Source organism: Megalopta genalis, chromosome 2 (assembly GCF_051020955.1).
Source record: "Megalopta genalis isolate 19385.01 chromosome 2, iyMegGena1_principal, whole genome shotgun sequence".
NCBI lineage: Eukaryota > Metazoa > Arthropoda > Insecta > Hymenoptera > Halictidae > Megalopta > Megalopta genalis.
Genome location: NC_135014.1, coordinates 25,730,150 through 25,742,969, shown reverse-complemented (window position 1 = coordinate 25,742,969; position 12,820 = coordinate 25,730,150). Strand labels below are relative to the sequence as shown.

Below are 12,820 nucleotides of genomic sequence, written 5' to 3'. Positions count from 1 at the left end.
CACGATGTCGTAGATCGCGTAACGTATCGCGCGGTAAATGTTCGCGTTCGATCAAAAATTTGTTCTTTCCGAAGAACATCGTTGCTCCGACTCTCTCCGGTTTCCGAAACACCCTGCACACGGTCGGATTCCCCAAAGTCCTTCGCGTTTCGTATCGCCGCGCACCACTCATCGAGGTTCGAAACCTCGACCGGCGAGGTCCGATCTCCGAAAGTCGAGAAACCGGCGAAGAAGGCCGCTTCGAGACCACGGAAAAGCGAATCGGTCGAACTAGAACTAGAAAGGCGAAAAGAAGTCGAAAGAACAAGCGGTGCTCGTTGGCCGTCGAAACCGGGTGCGAACCGGCAATGGATGGGGCAGAAGGCATGACGGGATCTGGTGATTTCTCGCAGAGGGGTGTGCACGGTGGTTGTTGCCGTCCGGGACGACTGGTGGACGTCGAGGGAGATCCCCTAGGAGCGACGGGACCCCTCCTGCCCAGGGATAACCAGGAATATAGATCGCCGAGCGAGGACAGCGGTCTCGGGGCCGACATGCCCAGGACCAGGTCGAGGTCGAGAAGACGATCCCGAGAAGTCGGATCGCCCTTCGCCCTTCGCTCTACGCCCTACGCCCTACGCCCTACGCCCTACGCCCTACGCCCTTCGCCCTTCGCCCTTCGCCCTTCCCCCTACACCGATTCTCTTCCCTCGCTCTCCGGACTCGTCGCGAACGCTCGAATTCGCGGCTCGAAAAGCTCGACGATAAAATATTCCATCTCGAAACTTGCAACGATTCTCGACGTCCTCTCGACGTCGATTCCTACGAATTCTCCGTTCGATTTCTCGAATGCGAAACGCGCCGTTTATCCATTATCGCTCGTCGCTTATCGTTTATCGTTTGTCACGCGTCGTTTATACTTTTCCCGGAAGCTCGGTAGCACCGCCCCGCCCCCGATTCGAATTCGAATTCGAATTCGAGAGAAAGAAAGAAAGAAAGAAAGAAAGAATGCGAGTAGAAAACGAACGCGACGGGGATGAACAAAAAAATGGGAAACTAAAAGGAACGCGGAATTCGAAGGGGGCCGGTGATCGCGTTAATGGCATTTCTGTGTCGGATATACCCGGTGCATCGGTATTTCATTTCCTAACAGGCTCGATCCGGCTTTAGTAAATATCTATCCCCGCGTTCGGCCGAACCAACCCACCTCCCCCGACATCCTCCACCGCGCTGCTGGTAGCAAGGTATGTACGTGTACACGGACGAGCGGATACCCACCCTGTGACACGCGACCCATCGAAGGGCAACACAGCAAGGTAAATAGAGGCTGCGCGTGCGAAACACGCGTGCCCCTCTATCCGCGACGGCATCGACGGTGACGCGGGCGGTGGTCGATCGGGCGATTCCGAGGTGCCCGGGGTGCCCGGGGTGTCCGGGATGTATCGGTGGTCCGCTCTCGCGGATCGGTCGATCGATTTGCGAAACAATTTGTTTCCAAATAAAACTAAAAAGCGCTCGATTTCGTTCTCGCGATTAATAGTAAAGGAGTCGATTCGGTTATCGCGCCGCGTGGCTCGCGAGACCGGAATTGCCGCGCAGGCTGCGGGCTGCGGGCTGCGGCAATTCGCGACCTATAGAAACCTCGGCCCTTCAAAATTTCGTACTATCCTTCGTGGAAGTTGGAACGCTAGGTCGTATCCCTGGTAACGAAACGAAACGAATTAGCTTCGAGAGCGTCGGCGGTACGGTAATAGTTCCCCGGACGCCGTAAACATCGTCCGCGCGTGTTCCCTTCCGACGAATGGAGAACTTCTGGAAGAACAGAAATCTTCGATCGTCCAATAAATGATCACCGAAAGCGAAATACGAGCCGTCGAATATCCTCTGCGATCGGAACCAGGTATGGAGCACCGTCTACGCGCGAAATTGCCGCGGCGCGTCGGCGCGGCGGGAGCCTCGAAATCCTTTCCGAAGTAATCGAATCGCGGATCTTCCTGCAAATTCTAATTAATATATTGAATTTCTGTTCGATCCGATCCGATCCGATCGCGATCGCGATCGCGGAGGACATTCGCGAACGTTCTCCATTTCCGATTAAAATCGTCGAAACTCGGCCAGGAACCGAGAACAAATCGTGGAACGAAGCGCGCACGATCGAGGATCGATATTCCCGAGGGGTTTGAACAAGTTCAAAATTGAAATTTTATTCCGGGGAAAATGGTGCGCGGGAAGTCCTCCGGATCGTTCGATGGATTTCCAGTAGATTCCCAATACGTAGAATTCCAATAGAATCACGGTAGAACCGAAGGACGACGGATTTCGAAAAGTTTATTTTCTCGTTCGACGTTATTTCGGTTCGGTGTCGAGTCGAGTCGCTCGGTCGACCCATCGATCGATCGATGGCCGGCCGCGACTCTCGAACGAAAGACGAAGGACGAACGACGCGAACGGAAATAGATTCGGCCCGCGCGGCCCGCGAGCCGTCCGCGACGGTGCGCGTTCGTCGATGCCCGACGTATGCCGCGCCCGTTAAATAATCGATGGGAAACGTATAAATAACCGCGTCGGAATCCGTTTACGGTTTACAGTTTTACAGCGACCCGGAAACTAGAAGCTGCTTCCGAACCAGAGCCGCTCCCAAACCCGGCCGGAAGATCATAGCCGTTCCTCCCCAAACCCTGCCGTTACAAATTTTTCGAGAATCGAATTTCCCGTCGATCGAACGGAAGAACTTTGGACCGACGAATCTTTCCGTTAAAAATACCCAACCGAGCAGCGTCGAAGGTTCGCGATCCCGATTGCGCAGCATCCCGAAAACGCGGCTATAAAACATTCGTCGTTCGACCCGTCGCTCGTCGTCGCGCTGCCTCGCTCTCGCATTCGAGAAGACGTTCTATTTCGGCTCTGCCCGCCGATCGATCCGGCCGTCTAAAATATTCGCGGGTAACGAGCAATTACCCGACGCGTCGATCTGGAAAATTCGAGCGGTCCTCGGCCTTCGGCCCTCGGGAGCGGCGCGCCGAAAGCGTTCGCCGAGCTAAACGATCCTAACGGGCGCATCGAACGCGTCGAGATCTCGCGCGAGATCTCGAGAACGAAGCAAGGGTGAATCGGCCCGCGAGGAAGGGATGGTCCGACGCGCTTGGCACGCCGGAGAGAAAGCGAAGCGGTGGTGGGTGGTAGGCGATGATGGGTGGCGGGTGGTGGGCGGTGGACGGTGGGCGGTGGGCGGTGGGTGGTCTCAAATCGCAATTTTGGCAATTCCAGAGCGGGCTGCAGGAGGGCCCAGCAGCAGCACCAAGCGACGACCTCCGACCTCGCCCTCTCCAACGACGAGGAGTGCGACAACCAGGTACACGGAGAAATCGAGAGCTCGAGAGATCGTAGCCGATAAGGCAGCGAGGTTTCGCCGGTTTTCAGGCGGTCTCGCGCGCTTCCGCACCCTTCCGTCCACCGTGAGAAACGGAACGACGGTCAGGGGGCAGGAGGAAGGGAGCGAGGGAGCGGGCGAGCGAGGGAGCGAGGGAGCGAGGGAGCGAGGGAACGAGGGAACGATCGGACAGGGGGACAGAGGGGCGGAGGGACACGAAAAGAGAGCAACCGGTTGCCGACGGAAACAACGCTGGAACCCTGTAAAAGGGATCTTTATCGATTTCTTTTGCAGGATTACGAAGACGAGCTGGAGAACGGCCGCGGGCGCAGGCACAGCTCTCCCAGCGGTTCCCGCGGCAACCCCAGGGATTACGGCCACCATCGGCTACACCCGGACAATCTGGTAAGTCCGAGGCTCGCCGTTTTCTACCTTTCGCCGACTCCCGGGGACACTCCGTCGAGATAATTGCCCGTTTCTCTCGCGACGCGCCGTCCGAAGCATCGCGCGCGCGCGCGCGCGGCGCCACCAACCTTTTACAAAACGGGCCGTTTCGTCCGCGATAACGAGAGAGAGATAGAGCCCGGGTTCTCCGTCGAATATCGATCGGAGGGGCACCCTCGATTCGCGCGCGCGACGGTGTCGGAATCTATCCGTGGTAGGGTCGCGCGGGAGGTTGCGGCAAATTCGATCGTTTTTTCGCGCGACGCGCGTCTCCGCGATCGCATTTTTCTCGGATATCGTCTACGCGCGGATCCGAACTTTTCGATTCGTCGCGCACAGCTGGGCAACCGACCGAGAAATGGAATCGTTCCGCGAACGTTACGTCGCGCGGACGATTCCACGACGCTCCGACGATGCAACGATCAAACGATACGTCGTATAATTAAGAGGTAACTTCCCTGTCCCAACGACGTAGAACCGGAGGGGGGAGGGGGCTCGCTTTCTCTTTTTGTTGCAACTCCGGCGCCTCGTATCGCTCGCGAATACGCGTAGAAATTGGTGCAATTTCATTTAACCTGTTTCGACGAAACGTACCGAAACCCAGCAGTCGGTGTTCGGTCTATCGAGAAACGCGCCGCGATCGTTCGCAAGTTGACGCGCTTAATTAGTCTTTTACAATTTTACTTGTCGCATTCTCCGTCCCTGGACGGTCGGTTGCTTCTTCGTCGATCTCTTCGCAATCGTAACGCCGTCGTCGATGGACGAGACGATGCGTAGGTACGTAGAGTTGCTCGGCCAATGAAACGATCGCAGACATCGAATTCTCGTGGATAGGAACGGGGATTGTGGACTCTTTTTATTCTCGTTTTTCCATTTTCTGCGAACAACGGACGCGCGAACGCTTCGGGATCTCGCGCGATCGACGGGGCGAGGTAACGATCGTGCCAACAGCTAATTTGAACGCGTTCCATCGCCTCGTCAATCCACCTTCCAATAAATCCGCGCTTTTCACACTTTTACCTTTTACCTTTTACCTTTCACCGCACCTGTAATAAACGGTAGGGCATGTTCTTACAACGTTTCTTCGATATTGCTTATCTTATTTCCAAGGTCGGTACAATTATCGTTTACAATAATTCTATCGTATAATAGCGTATTTGCGAACGAATATAATCTTTAATTACAATTACAGTTACAATTACAATTACAATTACAATTACAATTACAATTAATCTTTAGCGACAACATTCGTAACGCGTAGGTAGACGTAGCAATAATCTGTACAAACGTGTGCGACGAGCAAGTTTTCCGCGTGCGTCACGGTACAATTTCTTTTTGTTCGGAATCACGATCGTTTCGTTTTTCTATTTTAATCTCGGCCAATCAGAATTTTATCGTACACGATTTAAAAAACTCGCTGCGCAAAGTTTATCGCTCGAGGAAACCCTATTCGCCAAGTTATCCGATGGGGATAGGCTTCTCCAAGTCCTCGTACTTCGAACAAGGACGAGAAGAATCGATGGATACACGGGGTGTGGTCGATCTCCCGACGACCGCGACACGATCGCGTGGTCCGTTTTTCGAGGGAAGACACCCGAAGAGTATCGATGTTCGCTAAAACGTTCCACCTTGCCCCGGGCATCGTCGATCCAACGAGATCGGGCGATTCCAGCAGCGGATTCGACGGATCTAACGAGAAACGGCGAAAAATTGCGAACGATACGCGTATCGCGGAAAGACGGCGAGTTTCCCTCCTGGCCAGAGGTAGACGGATCCGATCGGTGGTCCAGCAGCGTCCCCACCACCGTTCACGGTAGACCACTCGTTGCCTTCCCAACGCTTTCGCCACATTTCTCGCCGTATCGTTCGCGTTTTTCATTTTGACAACGGTCGAGAAACGCGGCGGCAGCGGCGTCGTCGTTGGCGAGCAAGGTTTCGCCGAGGCTCGCGATAGACCCGTTCCGGAAGAAAACCGGGGTTAACGAGCGTCGCGGAACGGTCGTTCCGCCGGCTCGACGCGATCCGGTGCGAATCGATGCGGCGCGGTCCCCGACAGGACGATCCTCGAGATGCGACGAATCACGGGGTGTCACCTGTAACGCCGACGTGCCGACGTGCCGACGCGTCGATCGGCCGGTCAGAGTTTGTCCTGGAGCGCCTGGCGAAGCTCCTCCGTGGCTTTGACCACGTCCTGGCTCTGCCGCAGGTGGATCTCCGATCGAACGTACTGCACCGTCGAGTTCGATCGTCTGACGGAGTTCCCGGTGCCGAATTTCGGCCGTGGGATCCTCACGCGTTGCACGTCGCTCAGCCAGGACTCCATTTCCGATCGGGGGCTCGTTCCGCGACGCGCTGAAACTGAAACGCCGCGATCCCTCGTTTATATAACCTTCGTTGGCGCTTACCGATCAAGAAACTATGCCGGTCCGTCGTCGACACGATTCTACGCGATTCTACGCGAGGAACCATCGATGGAACGATTAATATTTATTTTAGGAATCGATTCGCGAAAGCGCGACCAATTTACTTCTTCTCCCGAGCAACGATATTTACCGAGCAACGATATTTACTCGATCGACGATGATCCGTGCACTCCAGAAAACAAACTTTCCGCTCTACGAACAGGCTTTCGACAACGTTGCTGTGTAACGGAGAAATTTTCCGAACGCGCGCAAAGCGAAACGATCCGCCTAATCGCTTTCATACGCGTATTAACATTCTTCGCGCTTCGTTGATCGCGATCGCGAGTTCTTAAACGATAATTTTCGCCTATCGATATTCAACGACGAATCGATCGTTTCGCGTACCGCCGCGTATTACCACAACTTTTCGCTTTTTCTGCAACGGTTTCCACATTTAATTGCAACGCGATGATACCGCGTTGGTGCAACCCGAATCGTATCGCGCGTCGCGGCGTCGCGTCGAGTCGACGCGAGGAATAATAAACTAGGAAACGAGAACGAGAGCGGCGGTCGTTGTCGGTCGAGGGCAATGGGTCGTGCGAGATACGTGACAAAAGCCGGAGAATGTCACTGGGCCAAGCGGGCCGGACGTTCCGGCTCGCCCGATCCGAATCTCGATCGGTCTCGGAGTCTCGGAAAATCGGAGACGGCGCGCGCGCATGCCTGCGACGATGAAATCGTTTTCGAACGATCGTATCGGAAAATTCAGCGATCGCTGGAAGAGCGCGCGACGTCCGCGAGGTTGAGAGCCGCTGGAACAAATTATGGAGCGACTCCGCATAGCAGTCGGTCGTTCCGAGAAATTGCAAAATTAAATCTCCCTCTCTCGCCTTCGAATCGGAGATACCGTGTAAATAACGTTCCGTGTTCGACCATCGTTACGTCCACGTTCGTCCTACGGTCCGTCCGCGTCCGCTTCGATTTTTCATTCTTCGCCCGATTCCAAGAAAATAATATAACGCCCGTGAGAGCGGCATCGTTTTATCCTGTCTCGCGGGGAGACAGGCTGCGAGAGAGCAAGAACGAGAACGGGAGAGAGAGATCCAGAAATCGAGAGCTTCCCGAAGTCCCGCGATACCGTTGCCGTGTCGTTTCGCGTTTCTTAACGTCGCGTCGCGCCGCGTCGGTGGCTACGGTGCCTGGGAACACCGGACGTAAACAAGGTCGTAAAACCCTCCGGCAGATCGAGTCCTTCCAGGAACCCGAATACGACTCGGTCTCCGTTCGATCCCTCGATCCAGCTTCGATTCTTTCGACCGTTTAATTACGACGATTAAATTCTATCGACGCGCGCGCGCGGAAACGATTTCGTTCGATCTTTTCTAGTCGAAACGTCGAGACGAATCTAGGAATTTCAAAATTCGAGATTCAAGAAACGAAACGAAACGAGTACGATCGAATAATTGGCACCGAATCGTATTTGGACGGCACCGATGGCGAGTACAGGAATAGCAACGCGATACGTATTTGCTGTGCTTTGAACGCGATCGATGCGTCCGCCTCGAATTTCACGGTGGCAGTTTGGTTAAACGGTGAAAGGAACGGTTCGAGTTCGAGTTCGAGTTCGAGTTCGAGTTCGAGTTCGAGTTCGAGTTCGAGTTCGCGTTCGCGGAACGATAAGAGACGATCGAACCGGTTAAAAGTATAGATTCCCACACTCGGTGCCCCGCCGGATACCGTACAGCACGGAATAAACAGTTAGACGTTAGTCGAGGGGGCCCGGTCGGTCGGGTCGAACCGTCCAGAAACGTAGCCGACGAGCGCGCAACTTTTTCGCTAACCGCCCGATCGTCGTTCTTTCGCCAACTCGTCCAGAACGGATACGGTGCGCGACGAGACGCGCTAAAATTCCGACGGTCCGGAAGCGCTTTTCGTCCAGGCAACACGGTCGATCTACGATCGATCTTCGAGGATGGAGCCATCGATCGTCCGCGGGAGATAACGGCACGGTCGATCGACGGTTCGATTTGCCACGGGTTTACATTCGATATCGTCCCTTGGCCGAGGTAACGCGAGAACCGCGGGAGAGAAACGCGACGAGAAAAAGGAGCCGTTGCGAAATCGGCGAGGCCGCGCGATTCCCGCAGTCGCTCGCCGAAACAATAGCGAACGCGGTAGAAACCGTGGCGCGGGGCGCGGGGCGCGCGATAACGTCGATTATCCGCGCCTTCGTCGACGGCCGACGCGAGATTAAACGACGCCGGCGACGCGACGCGACGTCTCGATATCCGGTTCCCATTGTTCGCGCGACGGTGCTTTTCGATCGAGAAACGAGAGTCGTCTCGGACCCCCGAAATTGGCGCGTCGCAATTCAAATCTCGACGTAGGAACGATTACGGCGAACTCTCGATCAACAATTTTCTGTCGCCTTCGGAGTTGGAGCAGCCGAACGAAGAACCGTGTCTCGCTCGACCGCGTCTCGATTCCGCTTTCGCGATCGATCCTTTCCTGTCGCGGCACCGCTCGCGATCGGATCGTGCCAATGATTTTAGAAACGACGGATATTCGTTGGAAATACCCGAGTGGTTGGATTTCGATAAGTTAACGGGCAGCGGTATCGATATTCGATCGGATCGCTCGCCGAGATAAGATTATTTCTTGTTCTCGGTCTTGTTCTCGTTCTCGTTCTCGTTCTCGTTCTCGTTCTCGTCGATCGCTAATCAAATATTAGATCGCTTTTCGAACGATAAGATAAGAACCACGGTCGTATGTGTACGCGTGCACGTATCGTGCAACGGATTCGACGTTGAATCGCATCGATACAAATTGCGATTTCGTCGAGACGAATATCGAAACGAATATCAAATATTAATAGATCCGATCGTTTTCTTTCTCTTCGTTCGTTATCTATTCGATAGTTTCTCGGGTTCGCGGCATCCGCTAAAAGCGAAACAACTTTCTCCGCAACGAAATCGGTCGCTCCTCCCATCTTCCGTTATCCTCCGTTCGAATATCCTTCGAGAATTTCCTACGCTCGAGCACAGCCGATCGCAACATCTACGAAGTGCTCGCGAATCTTCCGATTCCCTCCGATCGAGAACTCCGTCGAGCCGAAAGCGAGCTATCCTACGCGCGCGTAATACGGGTGACGCGTCGAGCTCGAAAATATAAAAACCCGTAAAACTCGCGGTCCGTTCGCAACGCCGATATTTCTCCGAATTTGATCGTAAAATTTCGCTCGAGCATTTTTAAGACGGCAGTAAAACCCGAGCAAATTTGGTTCCCGTCGGACTAGAGAAGGAGCTTTAAATATTCCGAGTGACGATAAAGAACTCGTCCCCGCCTCTCGGGACCGCTAAAATATCGTCGCCTTTTCGAATCTCTCGTACCTACCGTTAGCCTACCCCTACCCCGACGCGTCGCGACAGCTTGTTCGTTCGAATTGAAACGTACAACCCAGCCGTGGACTATTTTTCATCGCGATCAACGCGGACAGCTCTCGCGGAGAAACCGCGCCGCCGTTGTTTCGCCGCGCAAGAACAAGGACGAGAACCCGCGACGAATAGTATTTTATAAAGCGCACCGCGATCGGCGCTCTCGCCTGCGAAACTGCGAACCTGCGAACCTGCGAACCTGCGAACCTGCGCGTCGATAATAATAGGCGGTTGTTACGAAATCGATCGGACCGAACCGGACCGGACCGAGGGAACCGTTCGACGAGCCTCGAGGAAAACGTTCGATAATCGCGTTATCCGTTCGACCAACGAAGAACATTTCGAAGAAAACTGGCCCCGAGACCAACGAAACGGGCTACTCGATATTCCAGAGCTTACCTTCGTTCGGTTTATTTAGAAACCGTTTCGGAAACAGTTTTCGAAATAATATTTCGCAACAGCGAACGTCCGTGCCGATTCGATGCAAACATTTGCGAACGAACTTTTTGGATGTAGAAAACGAATTCAATTCCGAAAAGTCGCGTCGACCGACGCGAGACGCGAACAACGAGTAATAGCGTCGTCGCGAGCACGATCCGAGTACGTGCAACACGTCCTCGATATCTTACGATCTAATCAAATTCGATATCTCTGAGAGATTGTCGCGAATTTTCCTCGCGGAAACGAGCGTTCCACGATCTTCCGCTGTACGCGTGTACCTATACGAACGAAAAGATTCTGAAAATCTTCGTTTCTTCGTCGCAAACCGATCGACGAAATTCTAAACTCGGAAGCTCCAACGCCGTTGAAAGAAAAGAAAATTTGCGAAACACCGTTCGCGAATCTACGCGTGTGTACCTGTCAGCGATCGGCAACCTATCGAACGCGTTTTATAGACTCTATCGACCGACGGCAGCTATGAAAAATCATAGGGAACCCGTCTTCCAAAGGGTATCGATCGACTCAAATTTGGCCCCTGTCGGCCGGGTTTCCGACTACCGAGAGAGACTCACCTTGGAAGTAGCCGAGGGAATAGAGCGAATCCAATCCGTTCTTCGGTGCGGCAGGCGATCCGCGATCCGCTATCCCGCGCGCGGGTATCGGATCGGATCGAATAGGATATCCTTCGATCGGAGGAGCTATCGGTAACGATGGTTCGCGAACGAGTTCGTGGACGAGATCGAAGAAGAAAGCGGCACGCGGCCCGACGGCGTCGCCTCGACTGACTCAAGAACCGAGCGCGAAGCGACGGTGCGGCGACTCTTCGGTTTACGTTCAGCCGATCGTCTGCGGGCAACTGCGGCCCGGAGGACGAGCGAATCTCTTGGCTGAACGAAGACGGAAACGAGAGGGAAACGAAACGGAAGGGAAACGGGAGGGAACGCGAGCGAGAGGCAAGGATCCGCGGCGGGGTGGGGCGGACAGGTAACAGGTGAGAGGGGCAGAAGGTGGAAGAATGGGTTTTACAACGTTGCCAGGTTGTCCGGCGATTCTCGAATATACACGTGTGTAGGTACTGGACGGGTTACGTGTACGGCGTACCGCGACAAGCAAGCCAAACGACGAGTGGAAGCGTCGATCTCCGCGAGAGAACACCGTAAGGAGGATGATAACAGGACGAGCGGCGTCGGACAAAAGGATCGGCACGGTGGCTCGTTGCCGTCCAGGACACGACACGTCCGGGACACGTCCGGACGTCGGACGCCGGGACGTCGGAGCGTCCGACACGCTTCGTACACGTTACGGTGCACCCGGAGCGTCGATCCTATCTCCTATCGCCGGTCCTCGAACCCTGTGAACCGCTACGGAGACCAACGGGCACCGACGAGTCCGGGATCCGAACGAAATATCCGGCGTTGCTCCGCTCGATGGATCGCGAGTTGCCGATCGAGTCCCGGACCGCCGCGCCGGGGGCGCGTATTTCAAATGCTCGTGGCGGTAGCTTCCGAAATATCGGGGCCCCGATACCGGCGACCGATAGAACCGATGCAACCGAAGCGAAATGCCGGCATTTTTCTAATTAGAAACGCGTAATTTTATTCGAAAAGATTTCTTAACGAACAAACTCGAAACAGCCCGGTAAAACGAAACGGATCGAGGTTGCCGGAGCGAGGAACTCGCCAGCGGAATCTCCCCTACTGTTAGGCAACTCGCGCGTCCCCGGTTACCTAACGTACTCGCGCGCGCATCGCACGAGGAAAAAGCCCGGTCGTCTTAACAGTAAACAGCGAATCGTATAACCGGCCCGGCTGCCGCGTCGCGTCGCGGATATTTCCTCGATAGATATTTACATACTCCGCTAAACGTTCGTAATCGGGCCGGATATCGACGACGCCATCGATCGGCCCGCCGACGGCCGGGGATCTAAGATCGCCGTGCTTTCCGCGAACCGCGAACAGATCGATCCCCGCTCGTAACGAGCAGCCCGACGCGCGTCGAACGCGAACGATTCGATTTCGTTCTCCGGAAGAGGGATGCGTTTGGAGTCGATTCACGGAGCAGACCAGTCGCGACCGGTCGATCACCGGTGGTTATAGCCTTTGGACATTAAACGACGAGAAAATTTTAACGTTGTATGCCACCGTTGGCAGTAATTCTATAGGATAGGATAGAATAGGATAGGATAGGATAGACGAACGGACGAATTCGACCGGAAGCGAGGCAGACTGTGACCCTCGCGGCGACCGTTCGCAGGCGCAAAAAGCGAGCAGATCGACCGCGTTAATTCCCTCGGGACGTGAGAACTTGTATCGACCCAGATCCGCGGAGGCATCGTGAGAGAAGACGGGCGTCGGCCAAGCAGTCGATGCCGCTTTTCGGCCCGCTTCGTCTTCCCGGTACGCGTGTATAACGGAACGACGCTGACGCGACGCGACGCGACTCGACACGATGGACGAGTCGAAAACTTTCTCCGGCGCTGACCTATTATCGGCTCGCCATTATCATCGTTGTTTCGCACAGTCGGTTAAGGTTAGTGGGTAACACCGTGGTCGCTGCCAGTGCTCCGTCTCTGCCTCTGCCTCTGCCTTTGTCTCTGCCTCTTTCGTCGCTGCTAAATTACGAGCCGGCCGATGGCTCGGACGAGGATCGCGTTTTTCAGACTGGAACGACGCTCTTTCGATGCGATCGCGATGGAAACCGGTAATTCCCTCCGTAAACATCCCGAACTAAAACAATACTTTGATCTTCCC

General features: G+C 54.7%; 2 protein-coding genes across 13 annotated transcripts in view; one reads left to right on the top strand and one right to left on the bottom strand.

Moving 5' to 3' along the window:
• dysc (whirlin protein dyschronic) overlaps positions 1–12,820 on the top strand; it is a 62,788-nt gene that overhangs the window by 32,510 nt on the left and 17,458 nt on the right. For 8 of the 11 annotated variants that reach the window (XM_076518862.1, XM_076518861.1, XM_076518867.1 and 5 more), the window contains 3 exons: positions 393–553; positions 3,247–3,331; positions 3,644–3,754. In XM_076518862.1, coding sequence (XP_076374977.1) covers positions 393–553; positions 3,247–3,331; positions 3,644–3,754 — 357 coding nt within the window. The remainder of the gene's footprint in view (positions 1–392; positions 554–3,246; positions 3,332–3,643; positions 3,755–12,820) is intronic. The other 3 variants (XM_076518866.1, XM_076518860.1, XM_076518858.1) reach the window with 1 other exon arrangement.
• LOC143258823 (uncharacterized) lies at positions 4,873–12,577 on the bottom strand. 2 transcript variants are annotated; one of them, XM_076518870.1, is made up of 2 exons: positions 10,643–12,577; positions 4,873–6,151 (listed from the first exon to the last, which is right to left on the bottom strand). In XM_076518870.1, the coding sequence occupies exon 2, from the start codon at positions 6,114–6,116 to the stop codon at positions 5,931–5,933; it is 186 nt and encodes a 61-aa protein (XP_076374985.1). In that variant the 5' UTR covers positions 6,117–6,151; positions 10,643–12,577; the 3' UTR covers positions 4,873–5,930. The 2 variants fall into 2 exon arrangements, with proteins under 2 accessions (XP_076374985.1, XP_076374986.1); XM_076518871.1 differs by lacking the exon at positions 10,643–12,577 and adding an exon at positions 10,029–10,583.

Excerpts from the sequence above, each read along its gene's own strand:
- LOC143258823 (XM_076518870.1), bottom strand. The coding sequence starts at position 6,116 with ATGGAGTCCTGGCTGAGCGACGTGCAACGCGTGAGGATCCCACGGCCG.